The sequence below is a fragment of the Neoarius graeffei genome, chromosome 3 (assembly GCF_027579695.1).
Source record: "Neoarius graeffei isolate fNeoGra1 chromosome 3, fNeoGra1.pri, whole genome shotgun sequence".
NCBI classification, from domain to species: domain Eukaryota; kingdom Metazoa; phylum Chordata; class Actinopteri; order Siluriformes; family Ariidae; genus Neoarius; species Neoarius graeffei.
In genome coordinates, this window is record NC_083571.1 from 48,381,396 (window position 1) to 48,407,210 (window position 25,815).

Here is a 25,815-nt window from a genome sequence, read left to right on the forward strand (position 1 = left end):
ACAGCTCCACAGATGAACTGTGCCATTTTAATGACACGCTGGAGAGCCTTTCTGTCCTGAGTTGTGCAGTTCCCGTACCACACAGTGATGGAATTTGTCAGGACGCTCTCCACTGTGCACCTGTAGAAGTTGCTGAGGAGTTTGGTGGACAGTCCAAATTTCCTCAGCTTCCTCAGGAAGAAGAGTCTCTGTTGAGCCTTCTTGATGGTCTGCTGTGTGTTGTGTGTCCAGGTGAGATCCTCACTGATGTGAGTTCCGAGGAATTTAAATGTTTTCACCCTCTCCACCTGTGTCCCATCAATGTGCAGCGAGGCGTGCTGGTCTCTCCTCCTCTTCCTTGGGTCAATAATCATCTCCTTGGTCTTCTCAGCATTTAAGGAGAGGTTATTTTCCTGGCACCAAGAGACCAGCTGAGCCACCTCCTCCCTGTAGGCTCTCTCTTCTCTGCCGGTGATCAGCCCAATGACAGTGGTGTCATCAGCGAACTTGATAATGGAAGTGTTGCTCTGGGAGGGGGTGCAGTCATAGGTGAAGAGGTTGTACAGGAGTGGACTGAGCACACAGCCTTGGGGGGTCCCTGTGCTCACTGTCTTGGTGCTGGATGTTCTGGTATCGACTCTGACAGCCTGGGGTCTGTTTGTGAGAAAGTCCAGGACCCAGCAGCAGAGGGAGGATGTCAGTCCAAGGGTGGAGAGCTTCTCAGTCAGTCTGTTGGGGATGACAGTGTTGAAGGCTGAACTGTAGTCCACAAACAGCATTCGAACATAGGTGTCCCTGTGTTCCAGGTGTGACAAGGCTGTGTGGATGACTGCATTGCCAGCATCGTCAGTTGAACGGTTCTGATGATATGCAAATTGAAGGGGGTCTATTGTGTCTGGGATGTCCTTTTTGATGTGTGACATGACTATCCTCTCAAAACACTTTATTACAACGGGAGTGAGTGCAATTGGGCGATAGTCATTCAGGCATTGTTAGGACTTGGACTGTTTTGGCCTCTAGAGGCCGCTGTTATTTCCTTTTCGTGTCATGTTTATTTTGGCCTCTAGAGGCCGCCACTGTTCCTGTGTTTTGTGTTTTTGTTAATTGCCTGTTTGTCCTGATTATCTTCACCTGTGTCCTTAATTAGTTTGTGTATTTATACCCCTGAGTTCAGTCCTCTTGTGACGGAGTCTTTGTGCTGTTATGTTTATCTCCAGTTTCCTCTATACCGTGTTCTTTGTTTTGCACTTTGCTTTTCTTTTGGATTTAGTAGTGACTGTGTTTTGTGGATCTTCTGAGCTTTTGCATTTTTGCCTTTTTCTTTTTGAACTTTTGGATTATACTCTTTGTTTTTGTTTTTTTTTGTTTTGCCCTGGATTGTATATAGTGTACATAGTATAAATAAACCTTTTGATACTTTTTCTACTTCCGCCCCACGCCTCTGCATTTGAGTCATCCCCCTGGTGGCCTAGTGGGGGTTTGCTGGATCATCACACCAACGAACCAGGTTCGAATCCCAGCAAAACCCTAACAGAAAGACTCCGTCATGACCGACTCAGCAGAGGCTGCTTCAACTGTCTACCCGGCCAACCTTCAGGGAATTATGGCAGCTTTGACACGCTTCGGAGCGACCATGGACGCTCATGGACGTACGCTCACCAGCCAACGTGAGGCCCTTGCTCGCCACGAGGAACTGCTTCAGCAAATTGGGAAAACCCTGGCACAGCTGACATCTCTGCCTGCATCTCCAGCTCCTGCTCCTGATCCAGCTCCTGCTCCAGTGCTTCCTGCCATACTGCCGTCTTCACCTCGCGAACCCAGCCTTCCTGCACCACAGAGGTATGACAGCAAGCACAGTGAGTGCCGAGAGTTCCTTACCCAGTGTCAACTCACCTTTGAGCTTCAGCCTACCACCTACACTACGGATTGCCGCAAGATTGCCTTTGTGATAACCTTATTAGCTGGTAAGGCGCGAGCCTGGGCTACTGCTATCTGGCAGAGACAGGGACCTGAGTGCTTTGACTTCCAGCTGTTTTCTGAAGAGATGCTTCAGGTCTTCGATCAGACAGACATCACTACCGACGCAGCCCGAAAGCTCATGTCCATCCGGCAAGGAGGAAGCGTCGCAGATTACGCCATCTCGTTCCGAACGCTCGCAGCAGTAAGTGGATGGAACGAGACTGCCCTGGTGTCAGCCTTCCACCATGGTCTGTCTGACCCTATCAAGGACGGTCTGGCCTCTATTGGATGCCCAAGTGACCTCGAAACCCTCATCTCACATGCTATTCGTCTGGACAACAGGATGAGAGAATGCCACCAAGCCTTGAGCCCCCCCAGCCTCCCTACCTCTACCTGGAAACCATCTACCTCCTTCAGTGACTGTCCAGAACCCATGCAAGTGGGTCGTACTCGCCTCTCCGCATCTGAGAGGGAGCGCAGAAGGAGGGATAAGTGCTGCATCTACTGTGGCAAGCCTGGTCACTTCCGAGCATCATGTCCCGAACTCTTGGGAAAAGGACCGCCCTGTCCAGCCGAGGGAGGGTTGTGACGGGGCCTACCCTCTCTCCCGGACTCCCTGGCCAAGGAATCTACATCCCGGTCTCCATCTCCTGGGGTGAGTCTGTCCACTCTTGTCAAGCTTTGATAGACTCAGGGGCGGCTGGGAACTTTATGGATATTCACTTCGCCCAAAGCATCAATATACCTACTGCACCTCTTGAAGTCCCTCTGTCTGTGTCTGCCCTCGATGGCCAAGCGTTAGGTGATGGAAGAGTCACCCAAGTTACTTCTCCAGTCTTCCTCCAGTCTCAAGGTCACAAGGAAGAAATATCCCTGCACCTGATTCCTTCACCTGAGTTCCCAGTTATTCTAGGCCTTCCTTGGCTTACTCGCCACAACCCTCGCATAGACTGGGTAACAAGCCAGGTTATGGAATGGGGCCCTGCATGCCATGCCTCTTGTCTTCTCTCTAGCTCTCCTGTGTCTCCTGCCGAGCCCCCTGATCTCACCGAGTTATCTCAAGTTCCCACAGAGTACTGGGATCTCAAGGAGGTATTCAGCAAGAGCAGGGCCACCGTTCTTCCTCCGCACCGGGCCTACGACTGTGCCATCGACTTGCTCCCTGGGACTACCCCTCCTCGTGGCAGACTGTTTTCCCTCTCTCAGCCAGAACGCAAGGCCATGGAGGAATACCTCAAAGACGCCCTGGTCTCTGGGTTCATTCGACCCTCCACCTCACCTGCTGGTGCCGGCTTCTTCTTTGTCGGCAAGAAGGATGGGGGGCTCCGACCATGTATTGACTACAGGGGCCTGAACAAGATCACTGTGCGCAACCGATATCCCCTTCCGCTGATGTCCACTGCTTTCGACCTGCTCCAAGGCGCCACCGTCTTCACCAAGTTGGACCTACGGAACGCATACTACCTCATCCGTATCCGACAGGGAGACGAGTGGAAGACTGCCTTTAACACCCCATCTGGGCACTACGAATACCAGGTGATGCCCTTCGGACTCACCAACGCACCAGCTGTTTTTCAGGCCCTAATCAACGACGTCTTAAGGGACATGATTAACCTGTACGTTTTTGTCTACCTCGACGACATCCTTATCTTCTCCAAGACCATGCAGGAGCACCGCCACCATGTCCGCCAGGTTCTCAAGAGGCTGCTACAGAACAATCTGTTCGCCAAGGCCCAGAAATGCGAATTTCATGTTCCCGAGGTCTCCTTTCTGGGATTTATTGTACGGACAGGCCAACTCCAAATGGACCCTGCCAAGACCCTGGCCGTCCGGGATTGGCCTACTCCCAAGTCCGTTAAGGAGGTTCAGCGGTTCTTAGGATTCGCTAACTTCTACCGCAAGTTCATCAGGAACTTCAGTTCTGTGGCAGCACCCATGTCAGACCTCACCAAAAGGACAGGTGGATCTTATGTCTGGTCTCCTCAGGCAGAAAAGGCATTCAAAGACCTCAAGGACCGCTTCTGCACGGCACCCATTCTGGTCCTCCCAGACACCTCCCAACCATTCATCATGGAGGTGGACGCCTCGGACAGTGGTGTCGGCGCGGTGCTCTCTCAACGTTCGGAAGGAAAGCTGCACCCCTGTGCTTACTTCTCCCACCGCCTGAGTCCTGCGGAGTCCCGGTACGATGTGGGGGATCGAGAACTGCTAGCGGTCAAACTGGCCCTTGAGGAGTGGAGGCACTGGCTGGAGGGAGCGCAACATCCATTCCTGGTTTGGACTGACCACAAGAACCTGGAGTACCTCCAGCAAGCCAAGAGACTGAACCCTCGACAGGCTAGGTGGGCCCTGTTTTTCAGTCGGTTTGACTTCACCCTCTCGTACCGCCCCGGCTCCAAGAACACCAAACCTGACGCACTGTCCAGGCTGTTCTCTGCCACTAACAGGGAGAATGAAGTTGGGCCTATTATCCCGGTGTCCCGGATTGTGGCCCCTGTCCGCTGGGGTATTGAGGAGGCTGTTCGACGAGCCCAACGCCAGGACCCCGGTCCTGGGATGGGGCCACCGGGCCTCTTGTACGTCCCACATCAAGCCCGGGCCAAGGTTCTCCAGTGGGGTCACTCTTCCCCTCTCACCGCCCACCCGGGAGCTCGGAGGACCCTGGACTTCCTGAAAAGACGCTTCTGGTGGCCTAACATGGAGAAGGAAGTAAGGTCATTTGTCCTGTCCTGTGAGGTTTGCACCAGAACCAAGAACCCATGACAGCGTCCCCAGGGTCTCCTGCATCCTCTGACCATTCCCCGGCATCCCTGGTCCCACGTGGCAGTCGACTTCATCACAGGTCTCCCTGAGTCACAAGGTAACATGGTCATTTTGGTCATAGTTGACAGATTCTCCAAGGCCTGACGCTTCATACCACTGTGCAAACTCCCCTCTGCTCTTGAAACAGCTAAACTTATGTTCAATCATGTCTTCCGAGTCTTTGGTCTTCCACAGGACATCGTCTCAGACCGAGGGCCCCAGTTCTCCTCCCGAGTGTGGCACGGGTTCTGCAAGGTCATCGGAGCCACTGCCAGCCTCTCCTCTGGGTTTCACCCACAGTCCAATGGTCAGATGGAGAGGCTCAACCAGGACCTGGAAACTACCCTGCGAGGCCTGGCTATGGATAACCCGACATCGTGGAGCACCTGGCTGCCATGGGCAGAGTACGCCCACAACACCCTGCAGTCATTGGCCACCAAGCTGTCGCCATTCCAGTGCCAATTCGGGTTCCAGCCACCTCTGTTTCTGGACCAGGAGGAGGACGCGGGGGTGCTCTCGGTCAACCAATATGTGAGACGGTGTCGCAAGACCTGGAGCAAGGTCAGGAAGACGCTCATCCAGACCTCCAGAACCAACCAGACTCAGGCCAACCGCCATAGAAGACCTGCACACGCTTTCCGCCCTGGGCAGCGGGTTTGGCTGTCCACTAAGGTCCTTCCGCTGCGGGTGGAGAACCGCAAGCTTGCTCCTCGCTACATTGGCCCCTTCAAGGTGGTGCACAGGGTGAACCCTGTCTCCTACCGGCTCCAGTTGCCCCGGACTCTGAGGATCAACCCCACTTTCCATGTTTCTCAAAACACTTTATTACAACGGGAGTGAGTGCAATTGGGCGATAGTCATTCAGGCATTGTTAGGACTTGGACTGTTTTGGCCTCTAGAGGCCGCTGTTATTTCCTTTTCGTGTCATGTTTATTTTGGCCTCTAGAGGCTGCCACTGTTCCTGTGTTTTGTGTTTTTGTTAATTGCCTGTTTGTCCTGATTATCTTCACCTGTGTCCTTAATTAGTTTGTGTATTTATACCCCTGAGTTCAGTCCTCTTGTGACGGAGTCTTTGTGCTGTTATGTTTATCTCCAGTTTCCTCTATACCGTGTTCTTTGTTTTGCACTTTGCTTTTCTTTTGGATTTAGTAGTGACTGTGTTTTGTGGATCTTCTGGGCTTTTGCATTTTTGCCTTTTTCTTTTTGAACTTTTGGATTATACTCTTTGTTTTTGTTTTTTTTGTTTTGCCCTGGATTGTATATAGTGTACATAGTATAAATAAACCTTTTGATACTTTTTCTACTTCCGCCCCACGCCTCTGCATTTGAGTCATCCCCCTGGTGGCCTAGTGGGGGTTTGCTGGATCATCACACCAACGAACCAGGTTCGAATCCCAGCAAAACCCTAACAGGCATGTTATATTGTTTTTCTTTGGGAGGGGCACTATGGTGGTGGTCTTGAAGCATGTGGGCACAGACGACATGGAGAGGGACAGGTTGAAAATGTCTGTGAAGACCTCTGCTAGCTGTGTGGAGCAGGCCCTCAAAGCACGGCCAGGGATGTTGTCAGGGCCAGCTGCCTTTTGGGGGTTAGTTCTCCTGAAGACCTTGCTCACCTCGGTTATGGTCACAGTGGGTGAAGAGCTCTGTGCCGCCTCTGCTGGTAGAATCCCTCTGCGTTGGTTGGTGTTGAGGCTGTCGAAGCGAGCATAGAACTCCAAGTACAGTATATTCTTATAACTACAAACTTGTATTAAATTACTATGACATGAATATTAAATAAGGCCATAATTATAAGCCAGTTAGTATATGTGCTGGTAGGAACAGTTTCTGAATAACCACTAATAATGCTATATTAAATTGCATTATATTAGATTCAACTGTATTGTCATTGAACAGAGTACAAGTATAAACCCAATGAAATATGGTTAGCATCTAACCAGAAGTACAAAATGCAAGTGAAATGTGCAAATGGTATGTCATCAACAGTGCAAATGGAATATATGCATGAACCCACACACACACACACCCCGCATGCGCAAAACTGTATGATGTGTGTAAAGGAGTCTGGAAACACGGATTACAGTAATGAAGATAGTATAGTACAGTGAACAAAGGTGCTTGTGGAATGGTGGTAGGACTGCAAAATGTTTAAGGTTAATTTCTAACAAAAATAACGCAACAGTGAGGTAGTTAGAAATACACATACACTGGCAGTCAATGAAAAAGTCCAGGTCAATAATTCAACATATTATGCAATACGGAGTTGGGGAAATGTTTGTTTTGAGATGTTTCTATTGAATAGCGTGCACAGAAGTCATTAATGAGTTCTCCTCAATCCAAACATTTTTCAGTAGTCTTCAGGGAGTGGTCTTTAGGAATCAGCTCAAAGTGCTGTTTTGGAGAAAAACAAAAATTTGTACATGGTTGAAAGGATGGGTTGGATAGCCTTTATTAAGGCCATGAAAAAGCCGACTTTTGTATTCCTTATGTCCAAGATGCCACGGTTAAATCCAGATGACAGATGGCGGGCCCTCGGCATGGTGCAAGCCGGCCTAAGTTTTTCAGAAGTTGGGCGTCGATTGAATGTCCAAACCCTGCCATGGCCTGCGTATTCACCTGATCTCAATCCCATTGAGCATTTATGGGATCACCTTGGTGTTCAGATCCAGAACCGTGTTCCTCGTCCCATGAACAGAGGTCAACTGATCCAGGCTCTTCAAGAGGAGTGGCAGGCCATTCCACAAGACAGGATTCGCCATTTGATACGCAGTATACGTCGCAGACTGACGGCTTGTATTGCTGCTGGTGGGGACAATACTCGGTACTGAAGCTGCAACTTTCCAATTACAGGGTATCCATTTTGTTCGGACTGTACATTATCAAAGCTCACAACAATTGTGATTTTTTGTTTATTCATCTCGAGTTAAATGTCAGTATATTGATCTGTAAGCTTCTAGTACATGATTTCATAGCTTATGAATAAAATTATTTTTATAAATGTCACCTGGACATTTTCATTGACTGTCAGTGTATTTATTAGTCAGTTTAGTGAGTAATAAAGTTGGAAAGCTGGGAAACATGGTCTACCAGTTTGACCGGCTCAGCCTGTATATTGGCAGCTCTGGCTCTGGTCAGTCCAAGCTGGATATTTCAGCATGGACGAATTACTACATGTATGTCTTGACCACAAATTGCATAACATGAGGAATGGACTTGTACAGTATGTTGTGGAACTATTAAGACCTCATACACTACCGTTCAAAAGTTTGGGGTCACTTTGAAATTTCCTTATTTTTGAAAGAAAAGCACTGTTCTTTTCAATGAAGATCACTTTAAACTAATCAGAAATACACTCTATACATTGCTAATGTGGTAAATGACTATTCTAGTTAAATTCTACTAAATGTCTGGGTTTTGGTGCAATATCTACATAGGTGTATAGAGGCCCATTTCCAGCAACTATCACTCCAGTGTTCTAATGGTGCAATGTGTTTGCTCATTGCCTCAGAAGGCTAATGGATGATTAGAAAACCCTTGTACAATCATGTTAGCACAGCTGAAAACAGTTTAGCTCTTTAGAGAAGCTATAAAACTGACCTTCCTTTGAGCAGATTGAGTTTGTGGAGCATCACATTTGTGGGGTCGATTAAATGCTCAAAATGGCCAGAAAAATGTCTTGACTATATTTTCTATTCATTTTACAACTTATGGTGGTAAATAAAAGTGTGACTTTTCATGGAAAACACAAAATTGTCTGGGTGACCCCAAACTTTTGAACGGTAGTGTATAATTTGACAATGAATTCATTCTGAGGTTTTTTGAAGACACTTATGGTGCAAGTGAATTTGGGATCAGTTACTTAACTGCTATAATTGGATCCAAGCTGATGGTGACGCTTCAGAATGCAAATGCTTTGAGTGAGACGAACTGGCTGAACAAGTTCACATATTTTCTCTCTCATGTTGCTTGTTGTTTCTTTCAGAATTGGCAAAAGTGCTCAGGCAAGACTCAGCTGCAGAAATACTAGTTCTTTTTAGTGGCTCCAACTGAGCGGCTGGTTTTTAAATGCTTGCATACATGGTAAGTCGATACAAACATTTAAAATAACTGAGGTCTTTAGTATGAAAAGCTCATTTCATAACATAACCTGATGTGTGATGTTTCTTGTATGTTTCAGGAGACGCAAAATTATCACATTGGCGGGCAAAAAGAATTTGCCTCAGCAGAACGACGATCTGTAAGTGAAAAAAAGCAACACAAATTTAGTCTCACTCAGTTATAAGTTACTCAGTGGTTTCAGTGTAGGGTGTTTCTTCAAATCTGGGCACTTTTGGCCCTGTCAGCTTTTAAGAAATGAATACTCTCCAAACACACTTTTAACATTCTTCCTAGTTTCATTAATTTGCCTTATAACAAAGTATGATAATGGGCACATTTGGATGACTGAGGAATATTGTTATTTTTTTCTATTTTTCACAAGCGTTATAAAAAACTTAATTTCTACCACATCTCAATTTATGTATATTATTTGGCGATAATAGAATATAACTCATTGTGTTTGATTATGTTTCAATTGCCATGCCTATCGCTACCTAATCATACCACATAACAAATCATACGACTTCATGAACGAAATTTATATTATTACTCAACATTGCAAAATGCCATGAGCTGTGTTTTCCATCATCAGGAATTCATTTTTTACAGGTCCATAGTTATTTTTAAAGTCACTTACATATGTTCTAGCACTAATGAAAAAATGATGTGAAAATGACTCTCCACTGACTGGGATACTCATCAACTCCTTCAAATGTCACTCAACAACTGTCGGGTGACATCAAGTGACCTATAAAAAGAATGGCAACCTGGAACTGGGATTAAGTGCATGGCAAGGATAATTCAAAACAGGCTCCTCTGGGCAGGGCTGAAGTCATGCAGAGCTAGTAAAAAGTCCTTCATCAATGAGAAGCAAAGAAGAGCCAGGCTGAGGTTCGCGAAAGACCATAAGGATTGGACCACAGAGGACTGGAGTAAGGTGATCTTCTCCGATGAGTCCAATTTTCATCTTTTCCCAATGACCTGATCATCTAATGATAAGATGGAGACCTGGAGAGGTCGACAAGCCACAGTGTCTCGCACCCACTGTGAAATTTGGTGTAGGATCAGTGATGATCTGGGCAAGGATGATCTTCAGCAAGGCTGGAATGGGGCAGATTTTGTTTGTGAAGGACGCATAAATCAAGCCATGTACAAGGCTATCCTGGAAGAAAACATGCTTCCTTCTGCTCTGGCAATGTTCCCAAACTGTGAAGATTGGGTTTTCTAGCAGGACAATGCTCCATGCCACACAGCCAGGTCAATCAAGGTATGGATGGAGGACCACAAGATCAAGACCCTGTCATGGCCAGCCTGATCTCCAGACCTGAACCCCATTAAAAACTTCTGGAATGTGATCAAAAGGAAGATGGATGTTCACAAGCCATCAAACAAAGCTGAACTGATTGAATTTTTGTGCCAGGAATGGCATAAAGTCACCCAAGAGCAACGTGAAAGACTGGTGGAGAGCATGCCAGGACACATGAAAGCCCTGATTAAATGTCAGGTTTATTCTAATATACCATACAGTACACACACACACACACACACACACACACACACACACACACACACACAAAATATAAACTAAAATAAAATATGAACTATAGCTGTCATTTCCACAACAGTCTATAATTTCCATCACAACTCTTTCTGTGGTGGAAATGACATTCTAACAGTTTTTTTTTTCTTTTGCTTTTTTCAGTATATTAGCATACTCCCTTGCCACATTTGGTGTTAGCACATAATGTATCCAAAATACATAAAAATATGCTATTTTTTCCCACTTATTTTACCTAATTTGACAGATTTACAGCCTGAGTGGAAATGACACACAATAAAAATACTTTGTTTACAAGTAATAGTTACCTGGATTTTTCTCCTTTTCTGATCACCACATGTCTCTCATGTTTGACCTCAACCTTGCTCTTCACTGACACTACTGTTTCCTTGGCATTCACATAAACTATATTTAACGTGGCTCTAGTAGTTTAAAATAGTTGTGCTCGAAATGACCGATAACTGTGGGACACTGATGTTTTATTTCAAAAAATAGCATTAGATGCAATAGAAATTGAAATTGCACGTGCTTATTTAATGTTTTCTTAAGACAAGCATGTAAAAGAACATTTTTAAAATGATACTTTTGTAGTGGTTTTTAACATTTTAAAATTGCAGCTCTGGGTCTGGGACAATCATAAAACAGCAAAATTCTTTGATAAAAGGCAATTGAAGAGAGGCAAAACTATAATATACATGCATGATTAGATGTCTATCAGGATGTTGTGATGTGAACTACATAAAATTAAATGATTAAAATAAAAATCTGTTAGTTTTAATGAAAAACAACCACTGGGATGTAAAAGCACCCAGAGGTGGAGAAACCCCCTGGAGTGTTCTCTCTACTTATTTTATATCTAAATCCTTCAGCATTTTTGATACCTGTGAATGAAGAGACTCATTTTGGTCTCCGTTGTTCATAGTTGACCAAAATCTTCGCAATTCTAAAAACAAGGAAACAAAGACTGTAGATATAAAACATAATTGTTTATCTATCCTACATTTGTTTTATCTGCCTAATCACAAAACAAAATGTCAAAACGTTCATACATAGTGTGTAAACAAAAGGTGTTCATTTGTTACAACAATTAATTTTTCTAACAGCTTATAATAACTTCACTGATGGAACTACAGTACTGTGCACAAGTCTTAGGCACCCTATTTTTGTTCATACAGTCTTTGTTATAGATTTCTATTTTATGACTTCTACATTATCAAGTCAGTACAAAAACATTTTAGAGTTCCAACGTTTGTTTTCCAGCACAAAATTAAATGTTACAGAAAAAAATTAGGTTTGTATCTGAGCAGCATATTACATAAGAAACCATGTTTCAGATGAAAAAAGAAAACATAATGAAGGCTGCTGGGTTTTGGTGCAAAATGAAGAAGCAAGTGTGACAGTCAAAGTGTCCAGAAGAACTGTGGCTGGTTCTGCAAGATGCTCAGTAAAACCTACAGCTCATTTCCTTATCAAACTGCACTCATTGTACCTGAAACTACTATTTTTTTTAAGCAAAGGGTCGTCTCACACCAAATATTGACTATGTAATTTATTATGGCTCACTGTGGTTTATAGTATTTTTTTATGTTGAAACATTTCATTTCATTATTTTTAAGCCATTTTTGGTCTACAGCATTTCTTTACTTATGCCTAAGACTTTTGCACAGGACTGTACATACAGTATTCTTGGCATATTCATATTTATATTCTTCTGAACTTTAGCTAGATTCCTTTTGCAATTGACTACAAAGTTGTCAATTATAAACGATTGCTATATCTTTCAAAGAAATGTATTGCTCCATGCACCATGTGTTTTAGATGTAGCATAATTTCATGTGTCAGCATGACTGACAAGAATTGCATTTATAGACAATTTAACATAATATTTTATTGTATTAGAAGCTTTTGAAGTAGGCTTACTCAATGAGAATTCAGTGTGTTACAACTATTCCTCCAATGACAACAATTTTGTTGACAACATTTGTCTAATATCCTGGCATGCTATAAAATGAAATTTTTGGTAGACTGATCAATGATCACAACTGTCATTCTATTTCAAGATATAGTTGGAATAAGACAGTGTAAAAAAAAAAGTGAAAGTGAAAACAAACCCCATAATTTTGGTGGAGTCTTTGTAGAGGAGCTATATTTGTACTTCCCAAATTTCCCAAAAGGATGTTATTTTACATGCTCAGCAAATATTCGGCTTGCAAAGAAGATATTTAATTTGTTACAAAAAGTCCTCCTGTTACACAACCTATTTGTAACACAAACACAACTGCTACACAACATATTCATCAGAATTTCTGCACGATTTTCCTTGATTATAAGCAGTCACATGTTTGGAAAACATGGAGTGACAGTATTAGGCATAGCTGATATGAATGTGAAAATTTGCTTGCATACCATGCAAGAGACAGCATGATGTGATTATCTCATTATCTAATTAATGCCTTTATAATATGTATATATTTCTCAGCAGAGTGTTAAAGAGATAGAGAATGTCCTGAAAAGAGTGTCTCTAAGTCACTCAAACAGACAGTACAAGGTAAACATTTTTGATGGACAAAAAGTTGTATTTTATTAAAAAATTTAAAATAGGACAATTATTTAAACATGTACAATATTATTTAGCATATTTTATATGAACCAGGGCGCTTTTAATTGGTGAACATTCCACATAATTTATATTAAAACTGTCATTATATTCCAGATGAAATTATTTATAGCAATTATAACTTTGATAATGGTGGGTTTGATTTCCACTACTGTAACAAAACAAAACAAAACAAAAAGCTTATGCTTCATGGACTCCTGGGGGTCTCTGTACCCAACTTTCAGAACCATGGTTCTAGGGGGTATAAAGTTTCTTTTCATGTTAATGGATTTATGTTCCATTTCCATATTGTTACATTTCACTCTTTGGCCAACAAGAAACTTGAACAACAATAAACAAAAATTCAATTTGTTATTGACTCATAGGTTTTCTCAATCAGTCTTAAGACTAGCATTGGTTTGCAGTCTAAACAGGTACACTTTTGTGACACGAATAGACTCCTGTTACTATTTTGAGAAGAGCCTGAAAGAGCATCAGATGATCCCTGATTTGGTTTATGTTCTTTGTTTTATTAGGAGAATATCTTACTCAATGGTTCCTCTAATGCTACACAAACATCAGATATTCAGCTCACACAGGTGAGGTTGGACTTTTGGTATTTCATTTTGTTGTGTGATCTTTAATCACCTATTCAAGAAATGACCCAATACTGCTCTATTTTTAACAGAATGGATGTCTGAAATCAGGGAACCCATTTCTAAGTCCAGTTCAGGTAAAATACCTCTATCTGTCTCTAGAGAGTTCCTACACTCTTAGAAATGGTGTGTTAAAACTGACACAATTTGTGTTAAATTCTTACACATCAGTGGATGAGTTTTGGGACAACACTTATTGTGTTAATTTTAACACATTCACTGTGTGAATGATTTTAACACAGTGAATGTGTCAGGAAGGTTAACATAAAAGTGTAAACGTGTAATATTAATACATTATGTGCCGTCCTTGGCTACACACACTGTGTTTAAAACATGCCTAAAACCCTACACAAAAGTGTTATTTGACACAAAATTAGTTAATGACAATAATGCACTTTTTATGACTTCAACATATTTATTATCAACACATTTACTATCATGAAGTATTAACAATAGGATTCACAGAAATCAAACTGCAGAATATAACGATACAAATTCATAAAATAGAATTTCATAGAATTTCAGCAGTAATAAAGGAAATGTCAGACGTAGGACAAAACAGTTCTTTTTCCAATTTCATTAGGCAACATGACACACAGCCACACATTCTACATTTCACTTATTCCAAAACTTTGTATTTTGGATTGACGTACAGTAGATCTGATAATCCAAGTACCCAGGAATCACTGGCTGATGATCATCTTCAGATTGGTCCATTTGGTGCATAATAAATTCATAAAATGTTAACATTTGGACAAATAATGCAGCAGCCGCTTTTTTAAAAACAATATTTTACACAAAGCATTAGCTGATATCACAGCTCATTTGCTTTTCCCCCCTCACTTAATGTTTGGTAACACAAGCCTGCAGCCACACATTCATACACCAACATTCTTACAGATCTGAACTATATTTTCTTAAATATATTTGTATTAAAAGGATTACTCTCATGGGAAATAGTTGGATTAAGCTAGCCATGGCTGTATGAGGTACATTTTACTTAGCTATACAGTGAAATTAGACAGTTTGCAAGAAGAAGAAGAAGGAAAAAAAAATCCTGCCTCATGATGCTTAATAATTAGTAGAACCTAGAGTTCTAGCCAGGCTCTTTAATAATACCAAGTACAACCTAATGCTAATAAAATATGGCACACAACTACATAAAATATCTCACAAGTTAAATTTCCATCTTGCAAGTTGAGCAAGAATACTTAAAAAATATTTCCCTGCTGTATTTGTGCCATGTAAAATAGCTTCCTGTGCCATTTTGACATTAAAGTTAGCACATTTGTCTAAACGTCTAAAGTTAACATGGAGTAAAATACACAGCCTAACAGTTCTGTTAGAAACCAAACTAAACCAGTTTTAAAAATAACAGCAGCAGATGATGTTGTGTGGAAATATGTGTTAAGAAATGATTTCAAGTACAACTTACCTCAGAAATTTTGCTCTAACTGTCACCGGCATAAATCCTCTCCCTGTCAAAATGCCAGTTTCGATGTTATTCAGCTCTCATAATGCTTATCACACACTCCGGCCAAAGTCACTGGAAGTTAATGTTACCCTATGACACCATGCACAAAACACACACTTGCCAATGAAAAACAATTAACTACAACTGTAACAACAACATAAATCAGCCTTTACCTGCTTCAAGAGCACATCAAATGTAGTTGCTAAAAACAAGCCACAAGCTAATGTTATTCAAGCTGAAGATATAAAGAGCGTTAATGTAGCACTACTTGAGTAACCCCATTAGTTAAAATTCCCCCACTGAAATCCCTCATTATTACCCACAGATTTCCAGGGGTTGTAAGCAGGGGTCTTCAGTCTTATCCGTAAAGTACCGCTGCATTAGCCTGCGAAATCCCATGCTGCTTTGCACAATCGTTCCGATCTGAAAAGACTTGTGATATGGTCTGGTGTTAACCAGACTACCGCTGCATTAAACTGCGAGTAGTAAATAAGTACTGACTAGCTTCTAAATGGCTGACGTTAGCAGTGTTGTTTACATTGCCTCTGAGAAACGGAAAGGATGTTCAAAGGCATTCAATGACCACTGAGCTAGAGGTCTGCGCTGGTCGGATTTTTCAGTCCCCCTCCCGCCCGCGCCCGCATTGTGCAGTCCCCCTCCCGCCCGCGCCCGCATTGTGCAGTCCCCCTCCCGCCCGCGCCCGCATTGTGCAGTCCCCCTCCCTCCCGCGCCCGCATTGTGCAGTCCCACTCCCGCCCGCGCTGTGCAGTCCCCCTCCCTTACTAGCAGAGCTAGTAAGAGAAATGAATTGATTTATTGCTTGAGTTAGTCTACAACTTTAGTCAGAGAGACAGGTTACACAGTGACGGTAGGCTTGACTCAATGCTATCCCAGAAATCCTTCCTGTAATATGCAAATTTGGACGCCTCTGATTGGACAGCCAAATTTGCATATTACAGGAAGGATTTCTGGGACAGTATTGAGTCAAGCCTACCGTCACTGTGAAACCTGTCTCTCTGATTAAAGCTGTAGACTAACGCAAGCATTAAATCACTTCACTCTTGGTTCTCTTGCTAGCTAGGTGTGAACTGCGAGTCAGAGTGATCAAAAGATTTCCCGCAAATTTGACTCTCTTTGCAAGTTCAGGCATCTTAAAATGTTTTTATTAATGCTAAATAAAGCATCCAGCACAAATTATATATGATACACATAAATTAATAATTTATACATTTTATTTCGAACATATTTTTAGTTAGCGGGACTGCAGCTTATCACCGCTCCCGCCCGCGCCGCATATGTGCACTTGCGCCCGCAATGAGCTTTCAAAATTTGTCCCGCGCTGCACTGCTTTGCCGCAGTGCGGGTCCCGCGGGACTCCTGCGGGAGTGCAGGGCTCTACACTGAGCTACGGATTTTCTTTTTTTTTTTAATTGATTGATATAGTGGAGTGATTATAAAATAAAACATGATATTTTATGTACAACAGTATACAATAAAATGAAAAGGCAAGTCAATGTTATTATCAGATTACGAGCTGGTTGCTCTTCAGCTAAACCAAATAGCTAATGAATTAAAAAACTGACACTGAGTTTGTGTAGAGCAGATCAGTCTACAAATATTGTGTTAATGTGTACAAAACTACACATAACTGTGTAAAAAGCTGAATTTTTCTGACACTAATTTAATATTGACAAACTGTATAGGGCGGCACGGGGGTGTAGTGGTTAGCGCTGTCGCCTCACAGCAAGAAGGTCCGGGTTCGAGCCCCGTGGCCGGCGAGGGCCTTTCTGTGCGGAGTTTGCATGTTCTCCCCGTGTCCGCGTGGGTTTCCTCCGGGTGCTCCGGTTTCCCCCACAGTCCAAAGACATGCAGGTTAGGTTAACTGGTGACTCTAAATTGACCGTAGGTGTGAATGTGAGTGTGAATGGTTGTCTGTGTCTAGGCCCTGTGATGACCTGGCGACTTGTCCAGGGTGTACTCCGCCTTTCGCCCGTAGTCAGCTGGGATAGGCTCCAGCTTGCCTGCGACCCTGTAGAAGGATAAAGCGGCTAGAGATAATGAGATGAGATGAGACAAACTGTGTAAACTAGAGTGGTACACATAATTTGTATATTTTTTCTACACATTCTTTCTAAGACTATAGACGACTGAGTATGACGAAGTACTCCTTTCAGAGGAGCAATAAAATGTTTTGTCAAGTAAAACAATTATACACTTTATAAATCTTTTTCTCTATTGAGAATGGACTTGCAAAAAAAAAATTTAATTTAAATAAATAAATAAAACACACCGCTGAATTCCTTTGTCTTGTGCCTTAAGATAAGTGTGTTCTTTTAAGTACAACGTCATTCCAGATACATGACAGTGAGTGATTGTGGGTGTGATATGAAAGAAAAGTGCTGTGTAATACATAGTTTTAAAATTGCTTTGTCATTCTTACTTTCAGACCACAGCCAGTGGATTCAGCCCAACAAGCACAAACCCATTTTTGACTCAAGACAAAGTAAGCTATAATCTCCTGTGTCCGTCTGCCCTTCACTTCAAGATCAAAACTACACACACAAAAAAAGGATAGTCTGAATATGATTTTTGTCTTGTAGGACTCCAATGAGAACACTGTTTCTAGAGACAACAACAAAGACTTCATGTTAAGGCATGGACAAAGTAATGGGTGGCCTTACCTTCCAACATCTTCAGCACCATCACTTGAGAATGACTGTGCTGTTTCCCCACCTCCTACTCTAAGCCAGGAAACAAACCAAGCCACATTCCACAGTCAAAAATGGGACATATTCCAAAATTCAAACTCTGCCAGAATTTCTCCAACTGGTCTAAGCAATCAACAAACAAACATTTTTGAACTTTTCAAAGAGGAAACCAATGTCTCCCAGAGAATGGTAGACGATGAGAAAACATCAGAAGATAAGGATTCTCTCTTAGAACGCATACTAGCCAATCAAAAGAATGATGAGGAACCCATTCCTTCTACCACAGCATCCAGTCAGCTGGACGTTCTTAAAAACATGTCTAGTTTTTTACCTACTCCAGTGATCAATGATGACATGTTCACAAACACTGCTGCATCTCAGTCAAGTGATATTGTTCAAACTCCTGAGTTTAGCGCACAGAGCACAGTATTTCAAAAGACCCAATTACTTCAGACCCCAGCATCTCTCCAGAATAATAATTCTCATTTATCTGATAATTCCACTGTGAATAATGGACTGTTCAAGCCACAGGACATCCACTTTGACAAAATGTTCACTCCTACAAAGCCAAGTCATGGAATGTTCCAGGAAACTTCTACATTGCCTTCACCTCTTAATGTATCAACAAATGGAGAGTGGGTAGGAATATCTTAACGATTTGATTAATTGTAATTTTCTTCAGCAATTCCCTCTGTTTTTACAGATCTAAACTTTTTTTTTTAAATATTAAGGAATATAAAAATGAAAAGAAGCTGTTTACATTTTGTAGATGTTCAGAAGACGACCCCCCAAACCAACCCCACGCAGTAAGGCTCCTAAGAATCCTAACAAGGTAAGCATAGCACTAACTATGCAGCAGTAATGGTATCAGTGTGATACCATGCTCTTTGACTCATAAAAAATACTCAGATACCAATGTCCAATACGACATGATAGAACGTCATGTAAGCCTAGTGTACTTGTACGTTGAAGCACTACTGAACAGACAGGGTGTGAGGATAGCCAACCTGAGCACTCAGAGCACTATCAGCAAGCGTGGTTTTTAAAAATGACTATAAAGTGTTATGCATTGACTTCACAAATGCATTCACAAGCATGGAGCAGTGAAGCGAGTGTGCAGAGAAACTGTTGTGTAGGAGACAGAGGTGGACAAAGTACCCAACTTCATTACTTAAGTCAAAGTACAGATCCCACTGGTCAAATGTTACTCCGATACAAGTGAAAGTTGTCCAGTCAACTTTTTACTTAAGTTAAATACTGAAGTACTTGCTTTTAAAAATATTTAAGTATTAAAAGTACATTTTCTGTCAATGCATCATTGTATTATTGGCTTACAAAACCTAATGCCTCTGAAGCAACCGACTGGATTTACTGACTAACTTGTAGAACCTGTACAATAAACGCCTGGTAGAAGGTTACAAAATGAAACACAACTGAACTGAAAAAGAGCCAGTGTTTTTTTTTATTATTATTTTAACACTCCTCCCCACCCCCACAAAGCAGCATGGTAGGGTTCTGACCCAGCTCCGCCAGTGTGTGCACACATGTATGTGTATGTTCATCAGGAAGACAGTGGAGTAGCTGTAAATGCAGCTTGCTCAGAAAATAAAAATGACAATCCAACCTGATTAAAACCCAGATCCACACCTCGAGCTTAATAACTGCCCAAAAGCAACACTGCTTTAGGCAAGACAAAAAAAAAAGTAAGACCATCATCTGACATCAAAACAAAAAATTCCAGCAGTTTGTTGTGACTGACTAGTACAATACTGTCTGTCTCACAGGTCTCGCGTATGTGTGTGTGTGTGTGTGTGTGTGTAAGTGTATGTATTCATGCACATATGAATCTGCCTGTGGAATCATGGTAGTTTAATGTTAAGCTAGCTAGTCAGTGAAGCTCCACCTGACATGCTAGCAAACTCTTTTCAAACTCAAATTGGGTAGCTAACGCTACTAGAAAAGAAAGATTTCTACATTTTTTTAATTTGGCAGGATTATGCTAAAACATATTTCTGAAAGGCAGGGCAGCACAGTGGTGTAGTGGTTAGCGCTGTTGCCTCACAGCAAGAAGGTCCGGGTTTGAGCCCCGTGGCCGGTGAGGGCCTTTCTGTGCGGAGTTTGCATGTTCTCCCCGTGTCCGCGTGGGTTTCCTCCGGGTGCTCCAGTTTCCCCCACAGTCCAAAGACATGCAGGTTAGGTTAACTGGTGACTCTAAATTGACCGTAGGTGTGAATGTGAGTGTGAATGGTTGTCTGTGTCTATGTGTCAGCCCTGTGATGACCTGGCGACTTGTCCAGGGTGTACCCCGCCTTTCGCCCGTAGTCAGCTGGGATAGGCTCCAGCTTGCCTGCGACCCTGTAGAACAGGATAAAGCAGCTAGAGATAATGAGATGAGATGAGATATTTCTGAAGGGACTTCAGATAAGTTAGCGTAACTCCATTTTTACATGCTAACTAACAGTGTCCAAGTTAACTAGCTGTGTGTTAACATTAGCCGTGGACAAGGCGATGGCAACTTGGCGGGAAAATCCATAGATAGTCATTTGACTAACCAGACTGTATAGCTATTGCAACATTATCGCTAGCTCTAAAAGCACAGACAACTTCATTCCAAGCTTTTTCTTGGAATAAAATGTTTACATACCTCGGGACTACTGCACTTTAGCAGGCGCTAAAATATGCGAAAAATCATGCTAACCCTAACCTTAACCCTCAAACAACCAATCCCAAAGCACAGACAAACACCAGTTTTGATGACTTTGACATACTGTATAATAGAACAAGGTAAGCTTTTCTTTCTTTATTATTGATAATATGGGGGCTGCCGCCCCCCGAACCCCTGCTTAAATTCACTCAAACGCCGCTAGGCTCGGTAAAGTACAGCGCCCGCTAAAGTGCAAACTATCCAAGCAAACATTTAAAATGAAACGACTCTTTATTCCTTTCAGAAAACTTTAAATATGAGTGCATGCATTCCCCGGAAGAACCATCTCCTTCCATTCTGCTGTCAACTGATTGTGTTAAATAATGCTGTAGAGAAATGACTGAACTTGATTTTATACAGTCTATGGACGTGATGTGACGCTAGTGATTACTGATAGACTGTCTCAGTGTCACCTGCAAAAAAACTAATCACGTTTTAGAAAATAAAATAAAAAAAATCCACTTTCAAAGCTGTTTCATAGTAATGAATAATGAGGACCTTGATAGAAATGTAGTGGAGTGAAAAGTATGATATTTGTCTTTCAAATGTAGTGAAGTTAAAGTCATAAGTTGCCAAAAAAAAATACTCAAGTAAAGTACAGATCCTCAAGTAAATGTACTTCGTTACTGTCCACCTCTGGTGTGAGAACACTTCAGTCCTGTAAGCACTGAGACGTGCACTTCCTTTTTTCAGGGTCTAGACTTTGCTTGCATGTCAAGGTGCAATTAATTTTAATGATGACCCTCAATGATGCTCAGGTAGGCTGCTCTTGCGCCTGTTTAAAAGCAGTAACATCTTAACCCTCATCCTACCATGCTATTTTACACCTTAATCTTACCATGTGGAGTCCGTTTGGACCCCAATACTTTTCTTTAAAATTAAAGCTTATAAAGACAAAATCACCAGATAAGTTTTGTTCAGAACATCTTGTATTAATAACAGCAATACACTAAAGGGCCCAAGGCATAAAGAACACACTTAACCTTCATCCTACCAGCCAATTTTACATACACAAACTACCAGGCGGGGTCCGTATGGACCCCAGGAGGGAATACCTTGAAATCAATGCAGTAAGAACCAATTCAATGCAGCAAACAGACATAACTTTATTGAAGAACAAAATCCACTATGGCTGAATATCAATGATGTATTATAAATGCAATAACATTGCAATAATATTGCAATAACTAGCATACATGTAGCAAATTATAGCGCCACAAAAAAAATTGGCATTATATACATGATTTTTGCAGCTCATGCAGCTCTAAAACATTCTGGATTACAACTTGGGTCTTTTCTTACAGAATTTAAAACAAAAAAGTAATTGTAAAATAATTTAGGGCTTTTGTTTTGCAGCCTGTGCTTACTGCAGCAGTGGGGTCCACACGGACCCCAAGAAGGAATGCCTTGGTAGTTTCATTATGGAACATAAAAGAAATAAAAGAAGTTAACTTTCCGTGTGCTATTCAATTCTAAAATGAAAGACAGATAAACTTTACTCTGGGGTCCGGTTGGACCCCAGTAACAAATTAATTATACCTTCACAATGCAAAAAGCTGATCTTCCGATGCTTTAGTCTTTTAATTAAGACATAAATTCCGACAAATTCATAAAACGGTGAGGCAGTATGTCACATATTTTTAAAATGGCAAACAAACATATAGGTGCGGGGTCCAGATGGACCCCACTTGGTAGGATGAAGGTTAAACATAAAACTTAGCCTGAATAGCTGAATACTAGAAGCAGATGGAGACAACCAACATAAACTGTTCTATGATGTCTCCAGTTTGCTTAATACTAAGTAGGTTACTAATTTTGGCTTCGGTATTGGTATTCACAAATACCAAATCACATGTTCTCATACTCGGTCTGAAAACAAAGGAAGCTGTATCCCTATATAGGACTGCAGTTTTGATTAGTGCTTTTTTAAGTAGTCTACCCAGCATCAGAAAATCTTGTTTTTGTCAATTCTTCAGAGTATCAAAGATGACACACCTGCTGTAGCTGTACCTGCTGATCAGAAACCTGCACAGACTCTGTTCACACCCACCATGGCTTCTCCCATGTCCTTACCTACTGTGACACAACCTACAACTAATATCCAGGTAATTTGTGTCCAATTACTCTCCCGCTCTACTATTATTATATACAGTAGAAGTGTGGCAATATTCAGCAATACTCTTTGCATGACCACTTTACAGTGCTGCAGGGATGAAAGTATGGAAAAGTAGTAAATATTGTCTTTTGGATTGACAGGACACCATGCTAACTTATGAAGTAAACCAGAGCCAAGTTTATGAGGATATTCTCTTCATCGGCCAGGTGTGTACTTTTCTGTGTGTGCATGTGAAAACTTGTACTTGGACGTGTTCTAACATTGTATATTTGTGCTGTTTTCCAGGAGAAGTGTGTGGAGGACTGGCCAGAGGACAGCCCTGAGCTTAACCCTAACTGGAAACCTGTATGTAATTCATTATATACACACTTATTTGCCACTTTATTAGGTACACATAATTGCCTGAATAACTACTTTAGGTTGACTGTAAAAGTTTGTACACCCTTAAAATCTGATTACAGCAAAAAGAGATTTAAAGTGCTGATGACACATTTTTGACATCTTTGGTGATGTTTTATAACATAAAAAGTAATTCCCGATGATCCATATATTAATTCACGAAGGCGCCTATTTTACAAGTTATGATAAAAAACGTGGCTATTTGGGCAAATTTGACGGGGCTGCAGCACCCAGGAGACGAAAGAGGAGGAGGAACTATATGACGTCAGCGAAAGAACCTTCCTCCTAACTTACCAGTTTATTGTTGATGCGACAGGTGTTCAGTTTGTCATTATTAGTATTATTATTATACATTATATATATATATATATATATATATATATATATATATATATATATATATATATATATTAGTTATTATGCCTTCGCGTTGTGTTGCCGGCTTTTGCTCCAAAACCCACAAGGATGGGGTAAGTTTATTCAAGTTTCCCAGAGATCCCGAGCTGCATGCGAAGTGGGTGAAGCAAGTCAGGCGCACTCGTGACAAGTGGGAGCCCTCACCAACATCCGTCCTGTGCTCTGAACACTTCGATTTGGATTGTTTTGACACCCTTCCCAGCTTAAAAGAATCTCTTGGGTGTTCAGTTCAGCACAAACGTGTGTTACTACCATCAGCAGTGCCTACTACCATCAGCAGTGCCATCTACGTACCTTTATCTTATGTCGTTTCACAACACATGTTCTGACAGGAGGACTGTCTTTGGATCCGGCATAGCTACTAGTAGACCCCCTCCGGAATACTGGCAGTATTCCGGAGGGGGTCTACTAGTAGCTATGCCGGATCCAAAGACAGTCCTCCTGTCAGAACATGTGTTGTGAAACGACATAAGATAAAGGTACGTAGAGCTATAGATTCTACATGATAATCATAAATGTAATCATAAAGTCGGCGTGATATCACTTGCGGCTTGCGGCTTTCATGTAACTGCCGCCTAGCAACGAGAGGCAAAGGGTAAAGAGGGTAGGCTATCATAGATTCTATTCGGAAGAGATCAACACAATTCTAGACTCCCAGAAGAGGAAGAGCTAGCACTAGAGAGTTCACCGGCGTTTTCATGCGCCATTTCCATTGAGTAGAACCAGAGTAGAACCATAGGATGTCTATGAGTAGAACAGCCAGTGAACCGCAGCGTGTTCTCCCGCTGACGTCACAACATGGCCGCGAGCCACGGACCCAGTTTTCTTGCGCTGTGCAATTAAAAGTTGGATATTTGCGTAACAGCAGCTTCTTTTCACGTAATTATAACAGAAATGTAACATGTTTGCCATGTTGTATAGTTTAAGAAATTGCATAGAGTCATGTTCGTGTCATCAGCCCTTTAATCTGCTAGTTTTCACAGAGCTTTTTCCAGTTGTCCAGCTTCAGTGAGCCTTTGCCCTAGTACTGTAGCCTCAGATTCCTGTTTAGCGCGGAGTAGAAGTCTTTTACTGCTGTAGCCTATCCTCCTCAATGTCCGGCTTATTTTGTGTTCTGCGATGCTTTTCTGCTCACCACAGTTGTTAGGAGTAGTCATTTGAGCTGCCATAGCATTCCTGTCAGCTTGAACCGGTCTGGCCACTCATCTCTCATTTCCATCCACAAGACTGCCTCTCAGCAGATATTTTTTTTTCCATCTGGCAACAACAACCATGTCACAGCCAAAGTCACATGTATTCTCCCATTCTGGTATTTGATGTGACCTATATCTGTTATTTTATGTATTGTTTTGCCACATGATTGGCTGATTGGATAATTGCATAAATAAGACCTACGTAGTTTTCACATGGGTGGTGTTCCATTGTTTAGAGTGCCCTCCATGATTATTGCCACGCTATGTGAAATTAGTAAAAAGGGTTTTAAAAAAATCCACCCTTTGGTGAAATAGCTTCATCTCACACTGAAAAAAAAAATCCAACCTTTAATTGAAATAAATTTATTCAGAGAAAAACAAATCTCTCATCAAGAAATAATTATTTTCATCAAAAACACATATGCAACTATTATTGGCACCCCTGCATTTAATATTTTGTACACCCTCCCTTTGCCAGTAAAACATCACTGAGTCTTCTCCTATAACATTTTAAAAGGTTGGAGATACAGAGCAGGGCATCTGAGACCATTCCTCTTTACATATGGCCCTTTTCCACTACCCTTTTTCAGCTCACTTCAGCCCGACACGGCTTGCGTTTCGACTACCTTAGAGCGGCGCCACTCAGCTCGCTTCAGCCCTACTCAGCACCCAAAACTCGCACGGTTTTGGAGTGGGGCTGAAGCGAGCCAAACCGAGCCGAGTGGGGCTAGGGGCGTGAGGAGACACTCCCCTGTGCACTGATTGGTGAGGAGGAGTGTCCTCACATGCCCACACACGCCCCGCGAGCACGCTGGGATCTGTCTCGCCTCATCTATATGCTCTTGCCAGTATCTGTTGGCATTGTCGGTGACAACAAGCCACAGCACCAAGACCAGCAACACTAACGACTCCATGTTTATTGTTTACTCTCCGGGTCGTGAGACTACTGCTTAAAAGGTCACTGATGTCACTGTTTGCGACATCACATGACGTCCACCCACTTTCGCTAACTCCACCCAATGTGTCCACCCACTTCCAGCCAGCACGGTTCAGTGCGGTTGTAGTCGAAATGCAACTCCAACAGCCCCACTCAGCTCGACTCAGCACGGCACGGCTCAGCCCAACTCAGCCGCGTTGGTAGTGGAAAAGCGGC

The 25,815-nt window shown here is 42.3% G+C and overlaps 1 protein-coding gene across 4 annotated transcripts in view; it reads left to right on the forward strand.

Annotated features, from left to right (window-relative positions):
- The first annotated feature begins 8,713 nt into the window (after positions 1 to 8,713).
- Positions 8,714 to 25,815, forward strand: part of LOC132883379 (uncharacterized) — a 59,188-nt gene continuing 42,086 nt past the window's right edge. For 2 of the 4 annotated variants that reach the window (XM_060916928.1, XM_060916929.1), the window contains exons 1-11: positions 8,714 to 8,823; positions 8,921 to 8,980; positions 12,879 to 12,947; positions 13,532 to 13,594; positions 13,684 to 13,728; positions 17,572 to 17,628; positions 17,726 to 18,472; positions 18,603 to 18,665; positions 22,514 to 22,642; positions 22,794 to 22,859; positions 22,939 to 22,998. In XM_060916928.1, coding sequence (XP_060772911.1) covers positions 8,809 to 8,823; positions 8,921 to 8,980; positions 12,879 to 12,947; positions 13,532 to 13,594; positions 13,684 to 13,728; positions 17,572 to 17,628; positions 17,726 to 18,472; positions 18,603 to 18,665; positions 22,514 to 22,642; positions 22,794 to 22,859; positions 22,939 to 22,998 — 1,374 coding nt within the window. In that variant the 5' untranslated portion in view covers positions 8,714 to 8,808. Of the gene's footprint in view, positions 8,824 to 8,920; positions 8,981 to 12,878; positions 12,948 to 13,531; positions 13,595 to 13,683; positions 13,729 to 17,571; positions 17,629 to 17,725; positions 18,473 to 18,602; positions 18,666 to 22,513; positions 22,643 to 22,793; positions 22,860 to 22,938; positions 22,999 to 25,815 lie in introns of those variants that run through there. The other 2 variants (XM_060916931.1, XM_060916932.1) reach the window with 2 other exon arrangements.